At 41.4% G+C, this 25341-nt stretch overlaps 2 protein-coding genes and 1 long non-coding RNA gene across 4 annotated transcripts; all 3 read left to right on the top strand.

The window, feature by feature from the left end:
- The first annotated feature begins 1254 nt into the window (after nucleotides 1-1254).
- LOC131457349 (uncharacterized) lies at nucleotides 1255-8903 on the top strand. Of its 2 annotated transcripts, none has more exons than XR_009240003.1 (5): nucleotides 1255-1493; nucleotides 3878-4010; nucleotides 4140-4235; nucleotides 4943-5060; nucleotides 8815-8903. It is a non-coding gene; the product is annotated as an uncharacterized LOC131457349 (long non-coding RNA). The 2 variants fall into 2 exon arrangements; XR_009240002.1 differs by having other exon boundaries at nucleotides 3858-4010.
- Nucleotides 8904-9623: 720 nt separating this feature from the next.
- On the top strand, nucleotides 9624-19970 carry LOC131457348 (protein FAM180A). The gene is made up of 3 exons (XM_058626347.1): nucleotides 9624-9722; nucleotides 18960-19057; nucleotides 19323-19970. Exons 1-3 carry the CDS (start codon nucleotides 9647-9649, stop codon nucleotides 19650-19652), a joined length of 504 nt encoding a protein of 167 aa, XP_058482330.1. The 5' UTR covers nucleotides 9624-9646; the 3' UTR covers nucleotides 19653-19970.
- On the top strand, nucleotides 11680-15339 carry LOC131457347 (clusterin-associated protein 1-like). Its single transcript, XM_058626346.1, has one exon. It carries the CDS (start codon nucleotides 13581-13583, stop codon nucleotides 14598-14600), a length of 1020 nt encoding a protein of 339 aa, XP_058482329.1. The 5' UTR covers nucleotides 11680-13580; the 3' UTR covers nucleotides 14601-15339.
- Nucleotides 19971-25341: the final 5371 nt, after the last annotated feature.

Below are 25341 nucleotides of genomic sequence, written 5' to 3'. Positions count from 1 at the left end.
TAATGAGCGGAGAGGGGAAGCGGCGCATTCACAGAAAACAACGTGAAAAGAAAAGGAAGAAAGAAAACAGAGAGAAGACGACACAAAGGCGTGACATCAGAACCAGTTACTTGCGTTTAAGACACGTGTGTGTGTGTGTGTGTGTGTGGTCTGAAGGCATGTTTCAACTTCTTCCACTGGTTTTCATAAGCCCCGGTTTGTGTACGTCGTTTGTGCTTTGATGAGGAGCGGAGGCTTTGAAATGCAAAAATCGGAGAGTTTAATTGTATAATTCAGAGTGTGTGAGCTGGGGATACTGAAGGAGGAGGAAGCCGTCGACACATCTGATCTTTGAGACGATGGAGGAGCAGAGACAGAAAGCAGCGATGTGGGTTTGGTTTGTGACTGTTTGACAGTCGCTAAGATGCTCAGACAATGAAGAGCGAACGGCAAGTTCAAACTGAACTCCCTCCCTCCCTGTGGATGATGAGACAGAGTTTGAATGCTGAAACGACAAAGCCATCATCCACTCCAGAAGTATATATATCTTTATCAATGCAACGAGTGCCATTTCATCCATAATATTGACCCGGAAGTTCAATTCTCAAGTAAAAGCATGTCATGGATGTTTGCTCTGGTAGATATTATCGACTGTCCGTCTCATAATCAACACCTCGCTGCTTATTTTCCTGACGTTTTACTTTCCCTAACAGTTGAATGTGTAGAAAATCTCTCCTCAGCTGGAACAGCCTCAAGCAGAGGTTCAAATAATGACATCAAAGCCGCGACATCTGCAGCAGAACTCAATACTGACAAAACTGACATGTTTTATCGCATTTTTGTTGTGTTTGTTGTTGTGGAGTAGAAACAGGAGAACCTTCGTCCTCTCTTTTTCTCTCCTAAATGAGTTGTACAAGCATCATTTTTGTCTGTTAGAATGCCTAATGTAAATTATCCAGGTTACTACCTCATCATTTTGAAAATTAAGCTGCATTTCATGTTTTGTTTTGTTAAATTGTGGTTTCGTTAAAGAAATGGTTTTTTTGTTTGTTTTTTTTCAAAGAATTCTTTCTTTTTTTTTATTTTTATTATTATTATTATTTGACTCTTTTTTTTCTGGTACTTACTGAGTCTGATATGGAGCAACTGTAACAAAACAATTTCCTTCGGGATAATAAAAGTATTCTGATTCTGAAATAACCTAATTCTTTAATTTGGCCACAAGGTGGAAGCAGAGGTGCATCAGTACACTCTGTTTTAGGTGTGAGAGAAGGGGCGAGACATCATCTCACTCGTATATACGATCTTTGTTTTTGTTTGTTTCCCTTCCTGCCCGGTGCAGGTGGAAGTGAGTGAAGTTCCGTAGCTTTGAGCTAAATACACCTAAAGTCAAAGGGTTGAATTGAAACATTGAAATAAGAATTAAACCTTTAAAAAACAAGATATGACTGAGAAGCTGTTGACATCGTGTTGAACTGCGTCGGACTCCTGAGAAGCTGTTCATTGATATTCCGGTGAGTTGCGGCTGCTACTGAACACGATGCCTTAGCATGCTAACTATATTAGCAATGTGTCGCACGCTGCTAAAAACAAACAAACAAACATAAAGATTAGCCTTGAACTCTTATTAAAACCAGTCGTTATATTGTTAAAAAGAGTAACAGGAATATATGAACATGTTATATTATGTGCTGTGTGAATCCTATTTAGCTGTTAATGTCCATTGTAAGATGTAATGTATGTGAGTTGCACTGTGAAACAATGTGGTTATATTTTTGAATTATATTATATATTGTTATGTAAATTCCTGTTTGTAGGATATCGTAGTTTGTGTTATAGTGGCTGTAGGTAATTATAAGTTCATGTTACAAAATAATGAAATGTAAAGAGGACACTGTGGCGCAGTAATTTATATTTTTTGTTTTCCATGTATTATTTTTTTAATTTTATTTTAATTTCTTCCATTCACTCGAACTTAGAAAATATTTTTTTATGTTTCTGTTTTGGTACAATTTTTATTGACCTAAGTCAATGTGAATTTAAAACTTAATTCCATCACATTCCACTGTTAATAAGTATCTAAATTGTGGGATATTGGCACCACCAATTACTTTGTTGCAAAATATGTAGCTATATTAGAAATCGCCAGTCTGTTGTCGTGTGAGTTATTTGGGGGGGATATTACAGGTCTGTACCAACAGTACGACCATTTAAAATATAACCAATCTCCTCATCGAGTCTAAACTAGATAATAACCCTGCCTTTTGCTTTAATATAACCCTAGCTTAAAGTGATAGGTGTAAAGGGGGGTTACACTAACTTTGCACAAGATCGAGTAAAGACAGATGGAACAGCTTGGGGGACTCCATTCTACTCAGGGCACTTTTTAAACATAATGTATGTAAAAACGTCTGTGACTTGTAGATTTCTTGTCCCGTACAAATAAGTATTTCATGCGCATGTTTCACCTATTTCCTGGCCACAAATTAGTATTTCATGTGCATGTTTTACCTTTTTTCTGGCCACAAATTAGTATTTCATGCACTCTACAAGCGTAATTTTTGTCTCTTAGAATCGCTAACTTTGCACAAGATCGAGTAAAGACAATAAACTAACAGATGGAACAGTTTCCATTCTTTTTAAACATAGCGTACATAAAAAAACAAAAACAGTTGTCGTTTTACACTTGAATTTTCTGTTTGACTCAATTTCTCCCGTTCAGTCTCACTTGTTCATCACCAATAGCATGTTTTGTTTTACTTTGCTCATCTTCAGCACTCGTGTGTATGAGCATGAGAGTTAAAATGTTTCTCAGCTCAGCGTCTCGGCGCTCATGTTGCATCACCTTGGGCCAAATCCTATCATTTTGCATCCACTTGAATATTTTTGCACAGCCTTAATGTAGCTCATAAAATTTGCCGTTTGTTCAATCGCACGACTTTGAGCAAAAGAAAAATCTACACACAACCTATTCATGTTATGATGATGTATAATAGATACACTCAAATATAAAAACTCCCTTTCTTTTAAAGATCTAAGCTGCACTCTGGACATTTTAGTGTTTTTTTGTTTTTTTTTACCATATAAAACCACTCCACACTGTTTCCCAGGTTTCCTATTCTTGTTCTCTCCGTGTCCCTTTGATGGAAATGGAGTCTGAAACAGGCGTCCATGAATATTTCACTCAAATCCTTCAAACTCTCCGAGTGACAGCTTCGAGTTTTAATCAGTCTGAAGAGTTAATGTCAGGACACAGGGAATACTGGTCTTGAATAAATGCTTACATCTGGTACCCACTTGTATGTATGCCCAAGTGAGAAGGTGAATGGCATGGATTTACAACGCACTTAATTTACTCAAAGCTGATTTAGACCCCCCCCGTTTTGCCCTTCATCCATTGACGCATGGCGCCACATGGCGGTGTAGTGGCTAGCACTGTTTGCCTCACATCAAGAAGGTCACTGGTTCCAATCTCAGTTTGGCTGAAGGTCTTTTTGTGTGGAGTTTGCATGTTCCTCCTGCAGTTCAAAAACATAAAAATTAATTTATGGAGCCCCAGACATCACATTGGAAAGGAAACTATTTTCATGTGCACGTTTTACATATTTTGTGGTAACAAATTATTATATCATGCAAACGTTTTACGTATTTCACGACCACAAATTGGTATTTCATACACACATTTACCTATTTTGTGGTAACAAATTAGTATATCATGCGCACGTTTTACGTATTTCACGACCACAAATTAGTATTCCATGCGCAGGTTTTACCACGTTTTAGTATTTCGTGGCCATGAATCAGAGTTTTTTTTCCCCATGTCACGCCTGGGGCTCCGTATGAATGAATGAGAGAGTGAATGTTTGTTTCTCTCTGAGTGTTTGGATGTGATGGACAGGCGACTTGTCCACGCTCCAGCTGGGATTGGCTCCAGCGACCCCTGTGACCCTCGTGAGGATATTCACGTGTCTTGCCCAGGGACACGTCGACATGTAGACGACCTTCCTCCTGATCCATCGCTGCCCACAAAGGTGAAGGCAGACATATTGACATCTCATGCAGAAACAAAGTCTTCTCTAGCCAACATTCCCTCTTGTAATAAATCAAGATTTTGTATCTGATCACATCAGCACTTTCATTTCCTTGCCGTCTGCTTTCAGCTCCTGGTCCGGGCTGTGTTGACCGGCTCCGGCTCGAGTCGTGACCGTCCTCCTCTCCGGACGAGCAGCTCAGTTATTCATGATCAGCTGACGACGGTAAGTGGAAAACCGTGACCACGGTGACAGATGCGATCACTCCAGCCGCACATTTGCCGCTCAGCACGTCGCCACGAGAGCCTTTCATTAACATGCAGAGTCCCGCCGACACACACTCAAGCATGAGCAGTGCAGTGATTACACAGGAAATGAAGTTTGCATATCCGTCATTACTGTGGATGTTGGGGAGCGGGGGGGGGGGGGAGAAAATCTCACCTCGGTGAGAGAACTTGGAACAAAACACACACAAGCTCGCAGCAGCGCTGCAGGCCGACGCTGACCATCAATAAAACATCACGTGGATGTTGTGCAAGTTTCACCACAGGTGCTGTTTTGCTGCTTCAAACTGTCTGAACTTTAGCGAGAACTACACCAGAGACACACAGAGCATATTTAAAGAGGCTTTAAAGGCCTGTTAACTTTGCTTTTTTCAGCAGCCGAGTTATAGGTTAAAAATAAAGTAAGATTTGGCTTAAGAGAAACTGTGGTTTAGGGAGTCACGGTCGAAGATTGAATCGGAGATTGTGGAAATGTATCATAAGGACGTAGACGTAACTACGGCAACAACTCCGTTCTGTCCTTGTGTTGCCTCTCAGGCATTTACGATATTTATCTGTAATGTTTGCTTTAAAATTATTCATTAAAAAAAATAGCAGTGAAAGGTTAAACTCTTTTTTGAAGTGAAGTGAATTTTTCTATTTTGACAGTGGAGTTGCTGATGACATCACTTCCTGCAAGCTCACCTGTGTGAGTTAGTATTTCCTGTTGTGGTCCTGCTCCTCCTGGTTGCTCTGAGGGTGAAGCAGACTCTGGACGATATCCACAGTGAGTGAATACATTTGGTGTTCAAGGTGTTAAAAAGCATAAATAATGATAAATGTTGTTTTTATGACAATAAAAGAGTCAAATCTCAGCCCTTAACTGAACCAGTTACTCGGAAATCAGGTTCTGCCTTTTTAGGACCAGCTTTTGGTCTCCATGAGTACTAAACTGGTCCTGACGAGGTCAGTGTTTATGCCAGGAAAAAAAAAAGGTCCTAAAGAGGCAACACACACACACACACACACACACACACAGTTGGACCATGAAAAAACATCTCGTTATAAATTAATTGGTCCAAAAAACAAAAGACGGAGATTAGCAACGCGGACGTTTGCAAATTAATTTCACAGCAGATACAAAACAAACTTTATTTACTCTAATGACTGATTACAACGGTGCACAATAATCATTACTGAAACCACAGTAATGAGACAGGTGTGTGTGTGTGTGTGTGTGTGTGTGTGTGTGTGTTTGTGTGACCGATCAAGATAATGCAACCTGTCTAAAACGCCAGCTCCATTTAAAGCGTCTGAGTCGAGCTTTTATTCAGACGGACCTTGATGAAATAGTTGTGCAGAGCGGTGATGGACAGTCGAGGTAATTATTCTGCTCGAATAATCCTGCGAGTCGCGCACACACACACACACACACACAGTGACTGGTTCTGATGTGTGAAATTCTTCCTCCTGCCAGACAAACGGAGGAGTCGTGTGAGTTAACGATGGTCAGTCACTAATGTTGATTTAAAACTTTTATTAAAATTGTTTTAATGTGTGTGTGTGTGTGTGTGGGGAAACTTTTCCTTCCTTCACAGGAAGCAGAGTTTTCACAGTCTACAGTTGCAACAATTTATTATTTTAATGACCAATTAATCTGTTGATTATTTTCCTCATTAAAAATAAGATAAAATGTCAAAGATCTCAAAGATAATTCTATTGTTTTTTATTAAATGCGCCAACATAAGCGCCTTCCTTATAAAATGTACGAATATGACTCTGGGAGAAAAGTTGGTGTTGGATTATGAAACGTTATGACCATAATCTGGTACCAAATGTGTTCCTTACGAAAATGTAACAAACCTAATCTGGGAGGAAATGTACAAATGCAACAGAATATTGGGAGAATACACATTTCTTAATAAATGTACAAATGTAATCTGGAAGAAAATACACAAAGCGTTACATAAAAAAACACAGATTAGTTCCTTACATTACGAAATTGATGAAATGTACAAATGTAATCTTGCAAAAACATTGTCATCTGGAATTATATAAATGTGCTGTTATAAAATATACAAATATAATCTGGGAGAAACTATGTTTCTTTGGAAATGTGATAAACAACATAATCTGGTGAAAATATGATCTTTACACAGTGGTTATCAACATAATCTGAGAGAAAGTGTGTTTTTCAATGTGATTTTGTTTTAGTTTTTTTCTACATGACCTAATCTGGCCTCCATTCAAACCCCCGGCACCAATCGACACCAATGCCCCCCCCTTTTCCACGCCCCTGGTGATTTTAGTGACAGCTGTTGATGTGAGTCTTTCAGAAACTGCTGGGAATTTAACTCCCAACCGTCTCTCGTGTTTACAAACAGTGTGTAACAGTAACTCTGTAAATTAGCACACATCCTCCTGTGTACCTAATAAAGTGGCCAGTCAGTGTGAGCTGGTTTATATTCCAGAAGAGCGTCTCTGTGATATTATCACTCTGCTGCTCAGAGTTTTTGCTCCTCATTATCCGCAGCGATTGTTTTCCTCGGGCTTCGTCTCAGTCGGGGATTTTCATCGCCGCGTGGTCGCGAACGCTCCCTGCAGCCAAACAAGCCTTTGAAATCAGGGTTTTTGGTTTTTCTGTTTTTCCGTTAATTAACCTGGAGTTTCGGCGCGTCACAGCGAGGACGTGGCGTGGCGAGGTGAGGAGGAGGAGGAGGACGTGATTGCGTTTAACCAAACAAATTAGAGGAGGAACAGGCAGTTTACTACAAAGACATGGCCTCGGCTTCGTCGCACACAATATTGTAATCAAGCTTGTTGATTGTTTGATTGCCGAGGTTTTGGAACATCGACGCGCGGCAACTCAAACAATCACAACACGTGGGGTTTTTCCACTGACTTTAAAAGTTTAAAATGAAAAATAAAACGTCAAGGATAGTGCGGGATATTTCTATATTTGCATTCACAAGTATAGGAACAGGTGTACCTAATAAAGTGGCTTCTGGTGGAGACTTCATTTGAAAACACAGGACGTTTATGTTAATCTGGTGTCATTCAAAGATTAGATTTCTCCACACAGTGCACGGAGGTGACTTTAATTTAGATCTTCTTCTTATGCTGAATAATAATTCTCACATGATCAGCTGATCAACATAAGGTGGAAGTTATAATGATTAATAATGATTTTCTCTTCAGTTTGACTCTAATATTCCATCATCTTGTAGTTTGTGGAACATAAAAAACCCCAAAAAACTATTTAAAGTAGGACTGCGAGAGTGCACTGGATCCCTGACGTCAGCTCTGTCCACGTTTGACCTGTTGGGTCAGGTTTGTGTCCGTAGAAGTGTTCGGGGTCGGCGCTCTTGTGTCACGTGCGACGTTTCGAGGTTATAGGGAACTTCCTGTTTTGTGGTGAATGGACAAAATTAAAATAAAAACTCTAAAATTGAATTGCGTGACTGACTTTAAACTGTCAATACACTCTTTTAACATGCAGTAAATTGTAAATAATTGCCAGATATTAGAAAGTATTAAGTGTTCTGGAACATTCAGGACATTTTTTGGCCCTTTTTATAGTTAAAATAAGCAGCAAAAAAAGGCTCAGGTGTTAAAGGATAAATACGCTGCTGACACCACGTGTCTTCTCTCTCATGTGCTGTGAGGAGGTCTGCAAACAGGAAACAGTCGAGTTAAAGAGAGTTTTGAGGCGTTTCAAAGGTGAGGTGTAAGGATTTTGTAATTAATTTCTTATTTTAATCCCTCACCAAAGCTCTGCCAAAAAGCTTCCTTTTTCTTTCATTGTAAACGTTTGTTTTTTTTGTTTCATCCACAAGGTGAAAGAGGTCGAAACAAACAAGCAGAAGGAAGAAAGTAACAAGGAAATACGTCTGTCAAATATTAAAATCCCATGCACATAATCTGCATGCTCATACATGTTTGGAGAGAAACGACATTTTAGGATGTCGAATATCAGATTATCCCGTTTCAGTTTTGCAGGGAACACATTTTCTCTCAGATTATTCCAGATTATGTTTTGTATTACATTTCACAAAAGAACATACTTTCACACAGATTATGTTTGTATATTTTATAAAAAAAAAATTATAATTTCCCAGATTATGTGTTTTGAAAGGAACACATTTTCTCTCAGATTATGTTCATCACTACTTTGTTAAAATTGTATTTTCTTCCAAATTACATTTGTTGCATTGCATAAGGAACATATTTTCACCAGATTATGTTTATGTTTGTGTCCAGTATGACATTTATCACCAGATTACATGTGTACATTTCTTGAGAAATATTTTTTTCTCCCAGATTATCATGTTTCAGTTTTGCAGGGAACCCATTTTCTCTCAGATTATGTTTGTAATCACACTACATTTGTTATTCGTAAAGATCATATTTTCTCCCAAATGACGTTTATACATATTTTAATAGCAAATTTATATTTTTCCAGATTGTTTTTTACTTTTCATAAGAAAGTATTTTCTGCCGGATTAGCACATGTATATGACATGTATTCATTTGTCTTTCAGTTTGAAAAGTGAAGCCCAGGACGTGAGGTGAAAGTAGCAGTTAGCCACCAGGGGGCGACTCCACTGGCTGCTAAGAGAAGGCCTCGCTTTTCTTCAACAGGACGCAGTGTTAGTTTTGTAGATTATAATCCCACTGGTGCTTAGTTTTAGATGAACTGTCGTGGTGAGGTTCTGAATCTTGAGGCTTCAAAGTGTTCATTTTTGCAACTAGAAGACTGCATCTGGCTGGATTATGTGAGATGTTGGTGTCAGTCTGCCTGTGGAAGCTCAGCAGTCCCGGCACTGGTTTGTTCAGTTTCTGTAAAATATCCTTGGAGCTCAGACGGATGCTCGATGCAGCCAGGAGAGTGCATCGGTGAGCTGCAGTGGCTCCGGCTCAGCGATGCCACGGCACTTCCTCAGTCAGTCGGTCGCTCAGCCGACGAGAAACCGAACAATCACCGTCACTGAGCATCTGAACAGTGGGGCCAGTAGCTGTGTGTCCAGCCAAGAGGGCAGACGCTCCCAATGTTTTTGATCACTTCCAGATGAGGAAGCAGACTGCCTGGCCTGAGAGAACCCACACACACACACACAGAGAAAGAGAGAGAGAGAGAGGTAACAGAATAGAGGGAGGATGTGAGGAGATGGAGGGAGGAGGAGATGGAGAAGTGAACACAGTGAATGAAAGAATGATCCACATGAAAGTGCAGCATGTGAGGTGCTGGAGCTCAGCAGTCGAGTCGGGCTGTTTTCGTCCTGCGTCATGTTCCTTTATGACTGTGACGGCTTCCCTTAAGAGACACTTAAGAGTGTGTGTGTGTGTGTGTGTGTGTGTGTGAGGATTGTCAACATGAAGCAGTGGTGGGCTCTGCTCACCGTTGTTCACCTGTCCGTCCACCTGGCAGCGTCGCAGCACCACAGGAAAGGTACGTGGACTCATCGGCCACATCGTTTGAAAAGTGTATTTGCGTACTTCTATCTAAATTCGGTGTTTTTGTTTCTTTGCTTATGACCAGAAATGTTAATGATAGGATTGAAAGTGGAAATCAACAATATTTAAGGGATTAAACTTGAGAAAAAAAGCTTATCTGTCAGGAGATATCAGGACCTGTGCGACATCCACAGATGCTTTTCCATGGAAAAGTGACTGGGCGGTCGTTACTGGATCCACTCACTGAGGAAATTCCTTTCTCGAAACTCGCACAGCTTCAAGTGTTTGGATGTTACATGATGCTAAAATCTGCACAGGAGCAGGGCCGGGTCAGGGTGAGGGAGGAGGGCTCAGCCTCAGAAACACCAAGTTATTTTTCTTCTTTTTATATCATTACTCATTTAAAATGAGAAACAAAGCAAAACTTTTGCATGGAGAGAAAAACAAAAAAAAAATCCTGCCTTTCATATACGTGTGTGTGTGTCTTCTGCAGCCTGTAATAACACATTTTCTCCTTAAAAGAGAAAACAATGAAAACACATTAGCAAACATTGGCCTAATTATGCATCCAGAAGACAAACGGAGGCCATTAGCATCTTGATGGAGTCACGTCTCTGGACACCTGATGAATTAAAGTCATCAGCGCTCACTTATCTCTGCTGTGGTCTCCAGTGCCGGCTTCTGAGGGAAATATCTCTCCGGCTGTTAAATGCACTGCCGTGTTCACCAGCCACACGTGCTAAATTCGCCTTTCTGTTGATAGGTGCTGTAAAATCCCTGTGTGGTCTCATGGATGCGGTAATGTTGAGCTCAGGAAACCGAAACAGCAACGCTACAGCAAGTCCCTGTCACGTAGTCGCAGTTAACACCAAAATATTAATAGAGAAAGACACATTTCAAATCTGAAACTTTCACCCATGGGTAGAACAAATTGGGTGTCCAGTACGGATTGGATTGGGTAGCCACACCACTTATCCTTTGGAGGGTCTTTTAAAAAACCCGGAGCTGATTCCAGCCTACGACAAACCCAACAAAGACAAAACAACCCCCACTCCGGGAAAACCTAAACCCAATCTGCCTGTTTTTAGATTGGGAGGAATACCCCGAGAAAACCCACATAAACACGAGGGGAAAAAACACACACCAATAAGAACCTATTAAACAGATTGGAATCTAGAACTTGGTTGTTCTGAGGCACCGGTACTAACTATAGCACCGCCCAACCCCTAGTTTAGTCTAGATCACATGTCATACATTGGGTCTGGATCCAGATAGGATCCAGGTCTGGATCAAGACCGCGGTCCACTCGTCACTGACCTCTGTCATGTTAGCCATGCCTTCACATTCTCTTGGCTGCTTGAACGGAATCTTCTTGGACCAAAAATAGAACTTCACCCAATATCAACACAACATAATACCGCAATAGCTGTTTGTTGCCTTTGAACCTTCCTCAACTCCCTTCTTCTCCAGTTGTCACGATGATCTTTAGCATTCCAGTGTCTGTAAATCCTGTGTTTTGGGCTCACAGCAGGAGTGATGCTGAAACCTGGTTGACATTGTTAACTACGATATTTGTGTGCATATTATCATGAATCTGCCGGCATATCGCGGTAAAGATTGTATTCTCCCCCGTGTTTGTTCTTCCCTCTCATTCACACTCTCTCTATAACTCATCAAGACATCCCTCCACCCAGGAATTACCCCTCTTAATGAATGGATCTCTGTTGTTCCCTCATCTCCTTGCATGCAGTTAGCAGGAGATTACATGTTCCCCGTCGGTGCATAATGACATTGGGGGATGCCTGCGCTGATTGTTAGGAGCACAAGAGGAAGGGAAAAGGAGGGAGAGATGAATGAACAGGCGTGGAGCGAGCAGCAGGGAAAGCTCACATGTGAAACAGACTCAAACAAAGTATAATATTCTCTGTTGTGTGAAGAGAGTTATGAATTGGATATTCGATTCAAGCTAGAGAGCACAAAGTGCTGTATTTTTGGCTTTGCTAATCAATAATTCCCTAATAGCCTTTTAGCATAATGTAATTCAATTGATCAAAGAGAGAACGAGGCGTCTGCAACTCCTCCTTACAGCCTTGGGGAAATCTGGTCCTGGAAAGCAGACGTTGACCTATCACAGGGCTGTTCAGAGAGAAAACCCACGTTTCCACCGAGTGTGTAGTACAGTAATTATTTTTTTTGGCATTTCAATTAGGGACCGTACCAAAGTAACCGACCAGAAACTTAGTGCCCTGAATGGTACTGTACAGTCCCTTGCGACCTTCTCACACAAAGCTTGATGTCTTTTTGAGACAAAAAGCCAAAAACTGAACATTGATTTATGGTTATGGTAAACGTCTAAGTCACACACACCTTTTATGAGTACTTTTATGAGTTAAAATTAGTACAATAAAGGTTTAGGCTCAACATTAATGCTAATCAGCTCTTATTGAACTGTAACCTCTGAAAACTACCAAAATAGTCAAGCCAGTGTTGTTGTGAAGGAAAATGATCCCCGGTGAACGGCTTCTGTCGCCTGCCGTAAATAGTAAACCCACAATATCAATGTTGCCTTTTCATTGTTTGGTGTCCATGCTGTGTTGTGGATGAGCAGTGAAACATCTGCATGTGAGGAGGAAACATTTATGACAACTCAGCGAAGACTTCACGACCAGAACCACAGAGGATTCACCACGAGATGCCCAACCACTGATCAACCTCAAAAACGGAAAGACGGCCACGCTGCAGCTCAAACTTTATGGGCTTTATGTGTCAGAGTGAAGGAAGGAGGAGTGTGTGAAGGTAACAATAAGAGCGTGACCCGAACCATTCCTCATCTGTCAGACATGGCAGTGGTTCTGTGATGGCCCAGACATGTATGGATGCCAATGGAACTGGCAGTCTGGCATATATTGACGATTTCCATGCTGACAGAAGTCAACAGGAGCATCCTGTGAGCTCAGAGTCAGTCGGACGCGTCGAAACAGATTGCACAACATTTCATCATTCGACAGGACAAGCTATTCTAAACCTGCAGCCAAAGAAGTGGAGTAGACGATGAGCCCAGTCTGTCACCTGATGTCTGCGTACAGCTTCCTGAAGACCAGACAGTGAGATCCTGTAACGCAGTCTCAAATGCTGCTCAACTACTTTGAATGTGGCAGCCTCAAGCGTTGTCAAATTGTATTATTGAGCTTTTTCTTTTGTTCTTGCTGTGTGACGTTGAGATGTGTGCATCTGTGCATTATATCAATTGTCCATCGCACTGGCAGTCTTCAAAGTTCCATAGTAACTTAAGACATCCCATAAGAGAGAAACAGGTCGTAGCAGAGAGAGATGTGTTACATAAAAATGTGCAGAAATTTCCATTGATAATTTTGATTCAAAGCCAATCAAAGCCAGACACAACAACAGATGCCTTTGATCTTTGAAGATGTTGAAGAACTTTGAAAGTGTGCAGACAGAAATCTTTTTTTTTTAATCCTGTGGAGGGCAGCGTTGCCCCTCTTCACATACAACCTGTTGGAAATAATTTTTCGAAGAAGAAGGCCAAAGTAATGCAACATTATGGATGCGAGACGCGACTGCCATAAAGCAACGAAAAAGAAAAGGAAGAAGGACAACAAGCGCGACAAGAAATGGAGTGACCGTGAAAGAGAAGGCTAGCCAAAGGACAGAGGAGAAGAAGGCAGTAATGCACAATTACAGATGACAACTCAGCTTTCACATTTGCATTCACTGCCTTTTCAGAGGGAAAAGTATGTTCCGGTTCCACTTTGTCAGAGTCCAGTTTAGTAAACATTACTGACTCCAATAGGAGGTTTATTCTGGTGGAGGAAAAGCCACGTTGCCGGGCAGAATGTCCTACAGAGAATTAAGAGACTTCACTGAAATGATGAGAGCGTTGGGCTTTCACAGGCTGATCTCCATCGAAAACTTCCGAACGCCAAACTTCACGTTAGTGGCAGAGATCTTGATGTGGCTCGTCAAGAGATTTGAACCTCACACGGACATTTCCTCAGACGTGGCGACAGAGTCCGACAGAGTGTTCTTCATCAAGGCCGTGGCCAAGTTCATGGCAACGGAGGTCGACGTCAAGCTGAACACCAAACACCTTTACCAGGCCGATGGGTACGCAGTGAAAGAGATGCTGAAGATCACCGCGATGTTGCACGCGCCTATCAAGACCAAACACATGGCCCTGGAGGACAGGGTCCAGGAAGCTAACAACAAGTTCAAGTTTGAGCTCGGCTCGCGGATTTCAGACATTAAAGCGGCGCGGCAGCTGGCGTCCGAGGTCATGTCTAAAGGAGCGTCTCTCCACGATCTACTGGGACAAGAGGTGAAACTGTGGGAGAAGAGAACCGCTGCCATCGCAAGACCTTTGGAGATCAACAAGACTGAGAAGGTCCTGACAGCGACCATCAGGGAGGTTCATGAGAGCATCGAGAAGACCAAAGACGTGCTGAGCAATGTCATGTGTGACGAGACCACACTGGACGGCAAGATTGAGAAGAAGAGGCAGGAGCTCGAGAGGAAGCAGAAGAAGCTGCAGTCGCTGCAGAGCGTCAAGCCGGTTTTCATGGACGAATACGAGGCCATCGAGCAGGAGCTGAAAAGGCAGTATGAGATCTTTGTGGGCAAGTTCGGCAATCTCTGCTACCTGGAGTCGCAGCTGGATGAGTATCACAGACAGGAGAAGGAGAGGACTGAAAACACAAAGAAGATGCAGCACAAACTGAGGGAGAGGGAGAGAGATATGAGGAGGAGGAGGAGGTCCGAGACGGACAAGGACGATTTAGAGGATCAATCAGAGGATGAATCGGAAGCAAAATCACAATCGGGCTCAAACAGCGACTTAGAAGAGTCAAACTTCTGATTCTGGGCCAACACTTAACTGCACCAGGAGCTCGTTTTTGGGTGGTGACGCTAAAAATGATGAACTGAAAGAGTGAACAGCGATCGCTGACTCATTGTGTGGCTTTTAATTTGCTTGTTTTTTTTCCTGTTTTGACGTGCGATACAAACACAGTTATGTTCGATGCTTTTTATGGGAACTGAAATTGCAGCATAGATCAATGTTCTTGATCTACTGAACCCACACTTTTACAACCGTAAAAAAAATACCTTTTTCAAATCTACTTCATATTTTATTAAGTTATGTATTTGTGACATTCTGTTATACTGTAATTACAATCACAGGATTGTACGAAAGAAAGAAAGCAATAAAATACTAAGCTTGTCATAAAACCAACACAAAAAGTGTTATTGGTCTTATCTTAGTTATGTAACATCATTTATTCACTTTTCTCTTGTAACTTCAAAATAGCAGATCAGTATTTTCTCAGTTTGGAGGAAAGTGTTGTCTCCAGCGAGAGACAAAACCACGAGCATTCTTCCAAATCTGTCGTCGAATCTCCTGATCCAGGACAATCCAATTTGGGCAAATGTGTGCTGAATAATAATAATAATTTGTATTCTAATAAAAATGCAGCAACACCTGCTACCTGTCAATTTATTTTCTGTGTCTATTTCCTTATTGAGGAAATAAATCAAGTGTGTGTTGAACAGGGAGAATTGAAAATGACTGAAAAGCCCCCACAGTTACATAAGTGTGATTTGTTTTTTGAAGCTAAAATGACTTTGCTTGTTGACATGTCTACACACACGTGATGATAATCATTTCCTGCATAACAACACATTCAGACTGAGTCTGCTGCGTGCTGGACATGTGGCCGACATGTTGTTCATTACAGTTTTGCCTCCAGTAAAACTTCTAACAGACGTGACTCTTACATCAAAAACAGACAAATATGAGACAAAATAGTCCTGTAAAAGTGCACTGTTGTTGCGAGGTCCCTGCCCTGAACTGACTCAGCGTTTCCTGACATCCACGCCCACCTGTGCACCTGTTCTTAATCACTTCATCAGCGCCTTGCTATTTAAAGCCGACCCTCCTCTTTCCTTCACTTTGCTGCCAGTTTGTTTTCATGGGCAACATTCGCCTCTTTGTTCCTGATCTTTCTCACCACAGGAAACGTTGTTTTTAAGACGTAGAGTCGCCCTTTTTCCCCCGTTCCTGCACAAAGTTACCGCTCTGTTGCTAAATGCAATGAAAAAGAGTTCAACTTCGAGCTCAACGTCATTTCCAGATCATTCATTCTGTGTGTGAATGAGCGCCGGTTTTGGCCGCTGTGGTTTGTCATTTCCTCGCAGCTCCTCCGTTCTTTAACGCCGTAATGTTTGTTCTACACTGAACACTACACTTCCCCCCCTGGGTGTGGTTTCGTTTACAGCGAGAACAGTGCGGCGTCTCCTCGGATACGTTTGGGGCTCGTTCGCTTAATGAGTGAATGTAAATTTTGCAAAACGGTTCCTTGACATTTTGGCGGTAACTTGAGCAAGTGATATTTTGAAGGGTGGTTGGGAGGATTGTGTGTTATCTTAAAGAGACGTGACTCTACTTTGCAACACATTTAGTGTCTATAAAATAATAGTTCTCTCCACCCTTCACGTCTTCAGCTCCCTATTGTCCAAATATCTTGTTTGGTTCTAACAAATCAAAGCACCTTTTCTTAATACTGTCTTGATATGTTGACGACAGAGGGTTATTATTTGCAGAACATCATTTTATTCACTCCTTTTCAAGGATTCAAGGATTTTTTTAAAAGACTTTCCAGGGCCTGTGCCCTCAAATTCAAGGACAGAACGTGGCGCCACTTCGCCCATGATGGCTTTTATTGATTATTCAGCACACTCTGCATCTGGGCGAGCGATTCTTTTCGGGATCTTGGACATAGTCAGTCTTTGTCATTTTCCTTTGGTGAGACAGAGATCTTGGGATTTTCATTTCCCAGGCGTCACATTGTCGTCATCTGCTCTCTCTTGTTTTAACGTTTTTCGCTCATTGTTCTGCACAGAATCTCACGTCAACGGCGTAGAGAGAGACAGTGAACGCTGTAGTAAATACAACCTGATCTTTGTCCTGCTTAGGCTTAGTTCAACTTATCTTCCAATGAGCCATGTCTATTTAGAGTGAAAATTTGTTTTCAAATGAACAAACTTTCAAGGACTTTTTAAGGACCAGTGAGAACCCCTGTACATTAAGCTAGCCATGGAGTCAGGCAAAAGTTAGCTTAGCTTAGCTTGACTTAAAACAAAAACATGCTGCTCTTGTGTGTATCATAGTAGAAGGTACGACATCATAGTTTTACAGGTTGACAACGTGGCATCTCCAAGGAATGCCCTTTTTCTGTATGATTGAATGTGACGCTATAGCTTAGCTAGCGTCCTCAGCGATAGCTAGTAAATCCAAACAAAATCCATCGCTGTCTCTAAATTCAATTCAATGTACTTTATTGTCCCACAGGGAAATTTGTCTTGGACTCAGGCGGTGCACATGAACGTCCTCATGGTGCAATAAATAAAAATACACCGTAAGTAATGTCAAAGTAGACACAAAAACACAGTATAATGTGCTGGATACGCTAATAGATGCATTTCTGTTTGTCAATAGAATCAGTCATTCTTCTAACTTCGGAAACAAATGCTAAAGGTAAAAAAATGTAATGTGGAAAATACTGGTGGGTTCACAATGAAGGGGTGGGACATTACAGCGGGGCACATTGGGTTCTGTTTTTCCAGCTTTTACGCCGAGTTTATTATGAGCCAATATTTTAACACTTCAATTCTGAGCTCAACGTTTCCTATACATTCTGAATAGAGTCTGTGAAGTGAGGACAAAGGCAGGGGCTGAGACTGGCAGTCACCCAAGCAGGAGGCAGGTACACGGGGGGGGGAGCGGCCAGTGCATGTGGCTTTGGCTCACCTCACAGAAAGCTATAAAGTTAATGCATCTGGCCTGTGAGGCTGTGGGCAGCAGAGCCCATCATTACTGCACAACTGGCAAGGCAGCGCACCGTAGATGCTGCTGAAGGGGAAGGGTGAGATTTCATCTGGATTCAGACACAGCCTCGTGTTTATACAGTATACCTCATTAAGATCTCTGTGTGTGTGTGTGTGTGCGCCGGCCTGAGCGCTGGATGGTAATAGAATATGTGAAGCAGAGCTGTCTGGAGACGCTCGGAGGAAGTTTTACGACACATCATTAAGCTGTGAATCTTCCTTCAGGTCTGATCGAATTTACTTTTCACTTAACTCTCTTTGAGCAGCGTCGCCGGAGCCTGGAGGACGATGATGAAGGAATCGTGATGTAAACATGTTCTGACACAACTGTCCTTCTCATCTCATTAAGAAATGTGTCGCGTTTTCTAAAAGACAAACTTGCTTTTTTTTCCACTTTGTTTTAAAGCTCCAGTATGTAACTTCTGTTGCCCGGCGCCTCAGGTGAACCTCAGGTTCCGTCCGGCCCGGAACTCATGGATGTATTATAAGAACTGGATAGAGCTCTGCCCCCTCTGCCATAAAGACAATTTTCCCATTAAGCACAATATTAAGAGAGACACCACGAGACATGGACGTAGGCTTTTATAGATCTTTATATTTTATATTTGTGATTCATGGAGTTTTATTTTTGTAAAACGTTCCTAATCTGGAGAATCTGCCGTAATGAAACTACTTTTAACACGTTGCTATTATTCCCAATAATATGATCATGCCTCTTATTTCCGGCCCTAATACGAGAGCCTCGCTTTTATTTTGAAGTTTCTGCGTGCACTTCCTGGCCTGACACCTTTCGTGTGTTTAAGCTCCTTGTTTTGTTTTCGTGGCTCATTAACTTGTTTTCAGTCTCGCCGCTGAATGAACATCAAGTCCAGATGCAGCGGGCAGATGTTTGCAGTGAGAAACCAGGAGCTGGTGAAGTGCAGGGCAGAATATATTGAAAATCTTGGACTTAATAATCATCATTTAAAGCCAGAACTTTATCACTCACTGCTAATTAAACATTCATCATGTAACATTTTGGAGGGTTTATTGGCAGAAAGTCGTTCCCTGACGCCCTGATTTGCTCCGGCTGCACCTCAGATTCCACGGCTCCTGACCTCAGAAGTCGTTTTCATGTGTCCAGGCTGTTATCTCACATCTGGACGGACAGACCGCTGCTACTGTGGCTCCGGTTCAGGACCATTTACCCTCCTGATCCTCGGCCACCTGCGTAATATTTGAGCAGTAATGAATCTGTGTTTGCTCAACCTGTGGCCCACCCACGTGGGAGGCGGTCACTCTGGAAAAGGGTGGAGACCCTCTAATCTGATTTCCTCCTCCTTCTGTGTTCCAGCGCTGTTTCCATCTGCGTTGAGGATAAAGCGCGGCACGTACTCGCTGGTCAACCCCACGTTTCAGCGCTCGCTGGAGGACGTCGACCTGCTCTTTGAGGTCTGTTTGGACTCCGTGGGTTCAGCGGAGGTGACGCAGGTTCACGCCTCTGTGGGAGTTTCATGGGAAACCGAGTTCAATATGATAAGAATGTGAAAGTGTTCAGTTTCCAGCTGCAAAAACAAAGCACCTGGTTACTGAAAATAAATATGAAAACACCGCTAAGCAGAAGCAGAGAAAGTGTTTATTTGAAGCACATTGAAGTGGACATCATGCTCCTGTGTTCTCTGTGTAAATGTGGTGACTCTGTGGCGTCGTCTCCCAGATTCTGCTGGCTGGAATGCAGATCGACGGCGAGGACCACACCATGCTGATCCCAGATGGGGAGCTGGCGTCGCTGAGGAGCGTCGAGAGGCTGGACGTCATCTGCGAGGACGTCCTGCCCAAATCGCTCTCCGACATCCGCCGCCTGATGGCGGAGCTCGGGCGGCGCCGGCGGCCTCTGGGCTGGCAGGACTTCGAGAGGACGGTACTGACCCTGGTCCACGCCGCGCAGACGCTGGCTCGCGTCAGCAGCCTGCAGCAGAGGGAGGCGTGGACGGACGCGGTGACGCAGCTGTTCAGGGCCATCCAGAAAGACCTCACACCTTCATGAGGAGGAACAGAAGATGTACAAACGTTCGTGCCCATGTGTATAATTATATAGAGCTTATTTTTAACCATTTTTGAGCCTTTTTTCCACTCTTATATGAATATATATATATATATATATAGATATATACTACCTGTATACATTATGTATTATTATGGTACTTGCTAACATACTAACAGAAACCACAAGATTTACGTTAAAATACATTACAATGAGAGAATGCTGAAGAGCATCTCTGAATGTTCAACATGTCGTGTACCTAATAAAGTGACTATATCCTTGTAAACGCAGCATGGCAGTTTCATGTCTGCGGTCGACGCACACGACGGAAGCTTTTTCATTTTCCTCGACACGTCAACAGATTCCTTCCACTTCCATGTGTGAGTGTGACGGTAATTGAAGTTTTTTGTTGGATTTGAGTCACAAGCGTCTCCTCGCTGGCTTCGTGCTGACTCTCTACTTCCCGACGTCGTCTGTATTTTCAGACGTTCAGCACTTTATCGTCTAATTTCCAGTTACAGCCGCGTCTTGCATGGAAACCACACATTTGCACTTAAAGAGTCTGTGTTTACATCAACACGTCTGATTGGCTCCTTTCACGCTTTACTGAAAAAAACAAAAACAAACGTGTTTGCTTCCAAGCTACAAACGCTCATGTTGGGGAAAGGAGGAGGAGAAACAAACATGTTTATGTGTTGTTGATGATTAGATTTCCCCCGTCCTCGAGTCCGTTGCTTCATCTGACGCTGTTTGTCATCTCCAGACACTAAATGCAAATTCCCTACAGTCACGGGCCGGATCCTCAGGATCCTCAGGATCCTCAGGATTCTCCGGGTTTTTTTCTCCTCAGTCTTCAGACGTAGAACCACAGCCGCTGGCGCTGACTCAGCACTGACGGCTGATTGATGAGGAGGTGAAGACAGAGGTGTAAGTATTGGAGGATGGAGATGGAGGATAAGACTTCACTCTAGCGATGATGATGATGATGATGATGAGGTGTGGGATTCATGGAGCTAAAGAAGAAGAAAAACTCTGCAGCTCTTGATTTTAACCTGCAGAACGGAGTCTGACAGACTGAGTTTATGTTCTCAGACTTTTCAGCATAGACCACCATAGACCAACATGGACCAACATAGACCAGCATAGACCAACATGGACCAGCATAGACCAGCATGGACCAGCATAGACCACCATAGACCACCATAGACCAACATGGACCACCATAGACCAACATGGACCACCATAGACCAACATGGACCACCATAGACCAACACAGCAATGAATTAGACGTTGAATTGTTGGGTCTTGAGATAACTTGGAGTATAATGTTCAGTGCTTTGTGTTCTCGGCTCTTGTGGCAGAGGGGAAGTCGTTTGATTTCCACTCAACACTGAATTATGTTCAACATCAGTGACACGCAGCCTCTTTTCTCCTCTCCTAAACTTTTAAAAACCACTCACTAATCACGCTCCTCCTCCTCCTCCTCTTCCTCTGTGATTGTACTTTACCTGGAGTAATTGACTTATCAGTGTCACTGATGAAAAATGACTTTCCCATCATTTTGTCCATGCAGTGAGGTTTTTTTCTTCTTCTTTTTATGGCTTCCTGTCACGTACATGCCTGAGCTGCAGGGTGAGGCATGTTGAGAGAGCAGCACCAAGTGGCCACACGCGGAACTGCAGTGGTGTCATTTCTGCCCATTTCACTGAGAAAAGGATTATTTTTGGCCTGAGGTCGTTAATGATTCTGTGCACAGTGCAGGAAAAAGAAAGAATGCATTAAATTAAGTTTGTAAATATGAACACACACACACACACACACACGTGATCCATAATACACCTGTGACCAGTGTGTGTGTGCAGGAAAATCATTCACATTTAGGTTATTATTGTTAACTTAAATTAAAAATAAAAACTAGAGTTAAAAAAAGAAACGTGTGTGTTTATAAATCTAACTATAAATTCGGGTGAAATTATGCTTAGTTTTTGTCTTTTTAAATTAATTTCATACAGAATGCTTTATTTTTTCTCTAACACTGAAACTAATAAAAAACTAAACTAAACTGAGCATGTACCAAAAATTAAAAATAAACTAATATTTTAAAAACAAAGAGTCAAACTTAAATAGGAACTAAAACTAATGAAAAATCCAAATTATTAATAACCTCGATCGATGATTTTCAAATAAATGTCGTCGGTATTTGTTTTATTTATTTATAGATATATTTCATATCATACGTGTAGATATTCAGTTCAGTTCAATTGAAAAAAACAAAAATTAAATTAAAAAAACAATAACCAACAAAAAGGAAATTAATGAAAAACAAAGATTTTTAAAATCTGCATCAGTCGATCTAAAGTAAACGTACAGTCAGTAACTGTTTTTTATCCTGTACTACATTTATATTATGTAAATACTGACATTATACATTATATTTATACTATCCTATAATAATATAATCTATATCATTTACTCACACACAACAGTTTCCGCTGCATTTTTGTTTTAAATGAAACAATATTTCTGTTACTTTTACCATTGTCATCATGGACACTAGGTGGCAGCAGATCCAAACCCCACTCACACACAGTCAGAGCCTCACACTTCAGTGATGTGTGTGCAGATACTGTCGTTATATGAACATTAACATCTCTGTGTGATGTTTATTTGCTGTTTTCTCTCAAACGATTCCACGTTTTTATCCTCGTGTTTTTTCAGTTTGTCTTTAACGAACTGAACTGGAGCTGAATCTCGTCCACGCTGGAATGTGTGGACGAGATATTTCATAATCGTCTCCAGCTGAACTCGCAGTTGTTTTAACTCAAGTTTATCAGCTGCATGTGTCTCACACACACACACACACCAACCTGCTTATATATCTTAGTGAGGACACATCAGAGACAATAATGTATTCCCTATTCTTTAACCCTTAAACTTAACCATCAAACTAAGTGTCTTACCTTTAACATTAACCCTTAAACCAGGTCTTAAACCCTGGGAAAGTCATTTAAAGTTGTGAAAGTGTGAAAATGTCCCCACAGACATAGGTTTTTCGTGGACCTCAGAAAGATATAAACACACGCACACACACACACACAGCTGTCAGACATATTTGTATGATTGTGGATGGATGAGTCCTCACAGTGTGACACAAGCACACTTTATATAAAGTATAGATGTAGATATATGATACACACAGTGTGTGATTGTGCTTTTCTGCACCTGCAGCCTGTCATAATAAAAACCTCTGAATGATTCAGTGGTTTTTTTTCTCTCCTCTTGTCTTCTGCCGTCGTATCACATGACTCTGAATAAAACTTGGCTTCAGTTTCGCTCAAAATATTATGAGAAAATAATTCTACGGATCTGGATGTGAAACATCAAACGCCGCCGCCGCCGCCGCCACCGCGGCCGCACCATTAAAAACATTCCTCCACTGAAAACCATCAAACGTCCGTCCATGGCAGACGTTTGATGTCTCATGTGGAAATGTCCTCTTTGTTCATTTTATTTATTTATTTATCTATTATTATTATCATTATTGTTACTGTCATCACGAATAATAACTCACACATGTGCAGTCCACGCGTGTTTGATTGACGAGCTGCAGACACAGGAGACATGTCCACGTCCACATGTCCTCCATCAACCGCTGTCATGTCTGCGTCTCTAATGGGGGATTTTCTTCACTGACGACAAACACGACGCGACGCAACACAAAGAAATTTGAACCATAAAAGGACCAGAAAATGTCCTGAGAGGAAGTGATTTAGCCCATTTTTCCAGAATAACTGTCACTATCTGGCAGTTATTTACATTTTACTAGAATAGTGTGTTAACAATTTAAAATTGTTCATGAAATGTGAACAGTATAAAACATATTTTAAAGTAAAACTCGTTTGAGTTTTTGTTTCCAACTCTCTTCTCTCTGGCAGCAAAGACGCTAATTTGCCGGCTTCCTGCATCAGCGCGAGTGAAATTACCGTAATAACCACTGGTGGTTTTTGACGTGCAGCGTCTCAGCTTTCACAAACCGTCACGTAACTACAGTGACACAAAGTGAGCTTGTGCAAGCGTGTCGTCTGTGACACACTCAATGTTAAAGTTATTTTATATGCTGATGACTTTCTGATTTTTAAAGTTTTAATTTTTAATTTACTAGTTTTCCTTTCACTTGTCCTTCATTTAAATTCTTTATTTAACTAATTTCAAGAACTGTTGTTTTTTGCGATTCATCATGACAGTATATATAATCTGTATTTATATACTTTCCTCATCTTTAAGTTTATTTTTTACACGACAATTTTGAAAGATTGTCGACACAATTCTGATTATCATCTTTATGAATATTGCACCTGGCAAATACTCCATATTACAAAAAAATAGCACTAAAACTAACAAAAATTTAACTTAAACTAATCGAAATTCCAAAACTATTATTGTTGCCTGATATTTGCATTAATGCAGGTGTACCTAATAAAGTGGCCTACAAACGTGTTTTCAGAGTCAGAATCTGTTTATTTACTTCGTTCTCACAACAGTTCCACTCCTGAGATTCTTTTCCCACCAGATTCTTTGTGTGAGTGTGTGATAAGAACCATGAAGTGGACGACGGCGCTCTCGCTCCTTATCGTTGTTATGAGGGAGGTGTGAGGCTGTGTTTCACCGCTGCTCCCCCGGGAGGCGTCCAGCTACAGGTGGACGAATGATCGATGACGCTCGTGCGTGGAATGGTGAGATTGTGTTGCTGCGTTATCTCAACGACTCTTTCAAGATCTTTTTTCATTTACACGACGGGAGTCGCTGTTGTCGTACGATCACTCCACACCTGGGATTGTGTTCCACAGCTAAACAGTTGTATATTCATTGTAGGAATGTGTGATATTCATAATAAAAACACCACAGAATACAAATATTATTTTACCCTTTAACACCAAGCCTATTTTTTGCTTATTTCAACCATAAAATGTCCCATTTTTACAGAATAACTTTCAATATCTGGCAGTTATGTAACTTTTTTTAGAAAAAACACTGCAGTTGTACACAAACACCAACATCTGCACCAAAGTCCATAGTGATAATCTGTAAAAATGTAAAAGCTGAAAATCCCCCCAAAAAATCCTATATATCACATGATTCACTATGCACAGAGTTTAAAAACAGCATTTTAGCTGAGTCATGTTTGGGTGCTTTACATTCTATATTAATATATTAATAATCATCAACATCATAATATTAAACTTTTATACAAGGATTGCTTCACAGTAAAAGGAAAATAACTTTTCAAAAGAAAAGAGATGCAAATACAACAGAGGGTGGAATAAAACGGAGCTACGTAATTGAATTCATGAGTAAATCCAGACAAAAGGAATTAAGTTTCTCTCCATGTGTCTAATATAAGCATAAAAGAGCCAGAACAAAGTCGTCTGTAACAAATATTGTTTAGATTTTCTTCTGCTGCCCCCGAGTGACCAAAGAAATCAAATTAATACGGCTTAAAAATTAGGCTTCAGTTGCATTCAGAGCGAGATCAAACACAAACAACGGTCGTCTCTGCGTCTCGCAGTTACTCGACAGACGTGTTTGTCGTGACCAATGATATTTTCCGCATCGTGTTTATCACAAAGTCGGAATCACCAGAGGCTCAACTCAAATAAAGAAAGAGAATCGCTAACGTCTTCAGATCCAGTCT

The sequence above is a fragment of the Solea solea genome, chromosome 3 (genome assembly GCF_958295425.1).
Source record: "Solea solea chromosome 3, fSolSol10.1, whole genome shotgun sequence".
Classification (NCBI taxonomy): Eukaryota; Metazoa; Chordata; class Actinopteri; order Pleuronectiformes; family Soleidae; genus Solea; species Solea solea.
Note: the sequence above shows the minus strand (reverse complement) of the source record. Positions and strands in the feature narration are given on the sequence as shown.

Excerpts from the sequence above, each read along its gene's own strand:
- LOC131457347 (XM_058626346.1), top strand. The coding sequence starts at position 13,581 with ATGTCCTACAGAGAATTAAGAGACTTCACTGAAATGATGAGAGCGTTG.
- LOC131457348 (XM_058626347.1), top strand. The coding sequence starts at position 9,647 with ATGAAGCAGTGGTGGGCTCTGCTCACCGTTGTTCACCTGTCCGTCCAC. Across the intron at positions 9,723-18,959 it reads GTCGCAGCACCACAGGAAAG|CGCTGTTTCCATCTGCGTTG; the intron begins GTACGTGGACTC and ends TCTGTGTTCCAG. Across the intron at positions 19,058-19,322 it reads ACGTCGACCTGCTCTTTGAG|ATTCTGCTGGCTGGAATGCA; the intron begins GTCTGTTTGGAC and ends GTCGTCTCCCAG.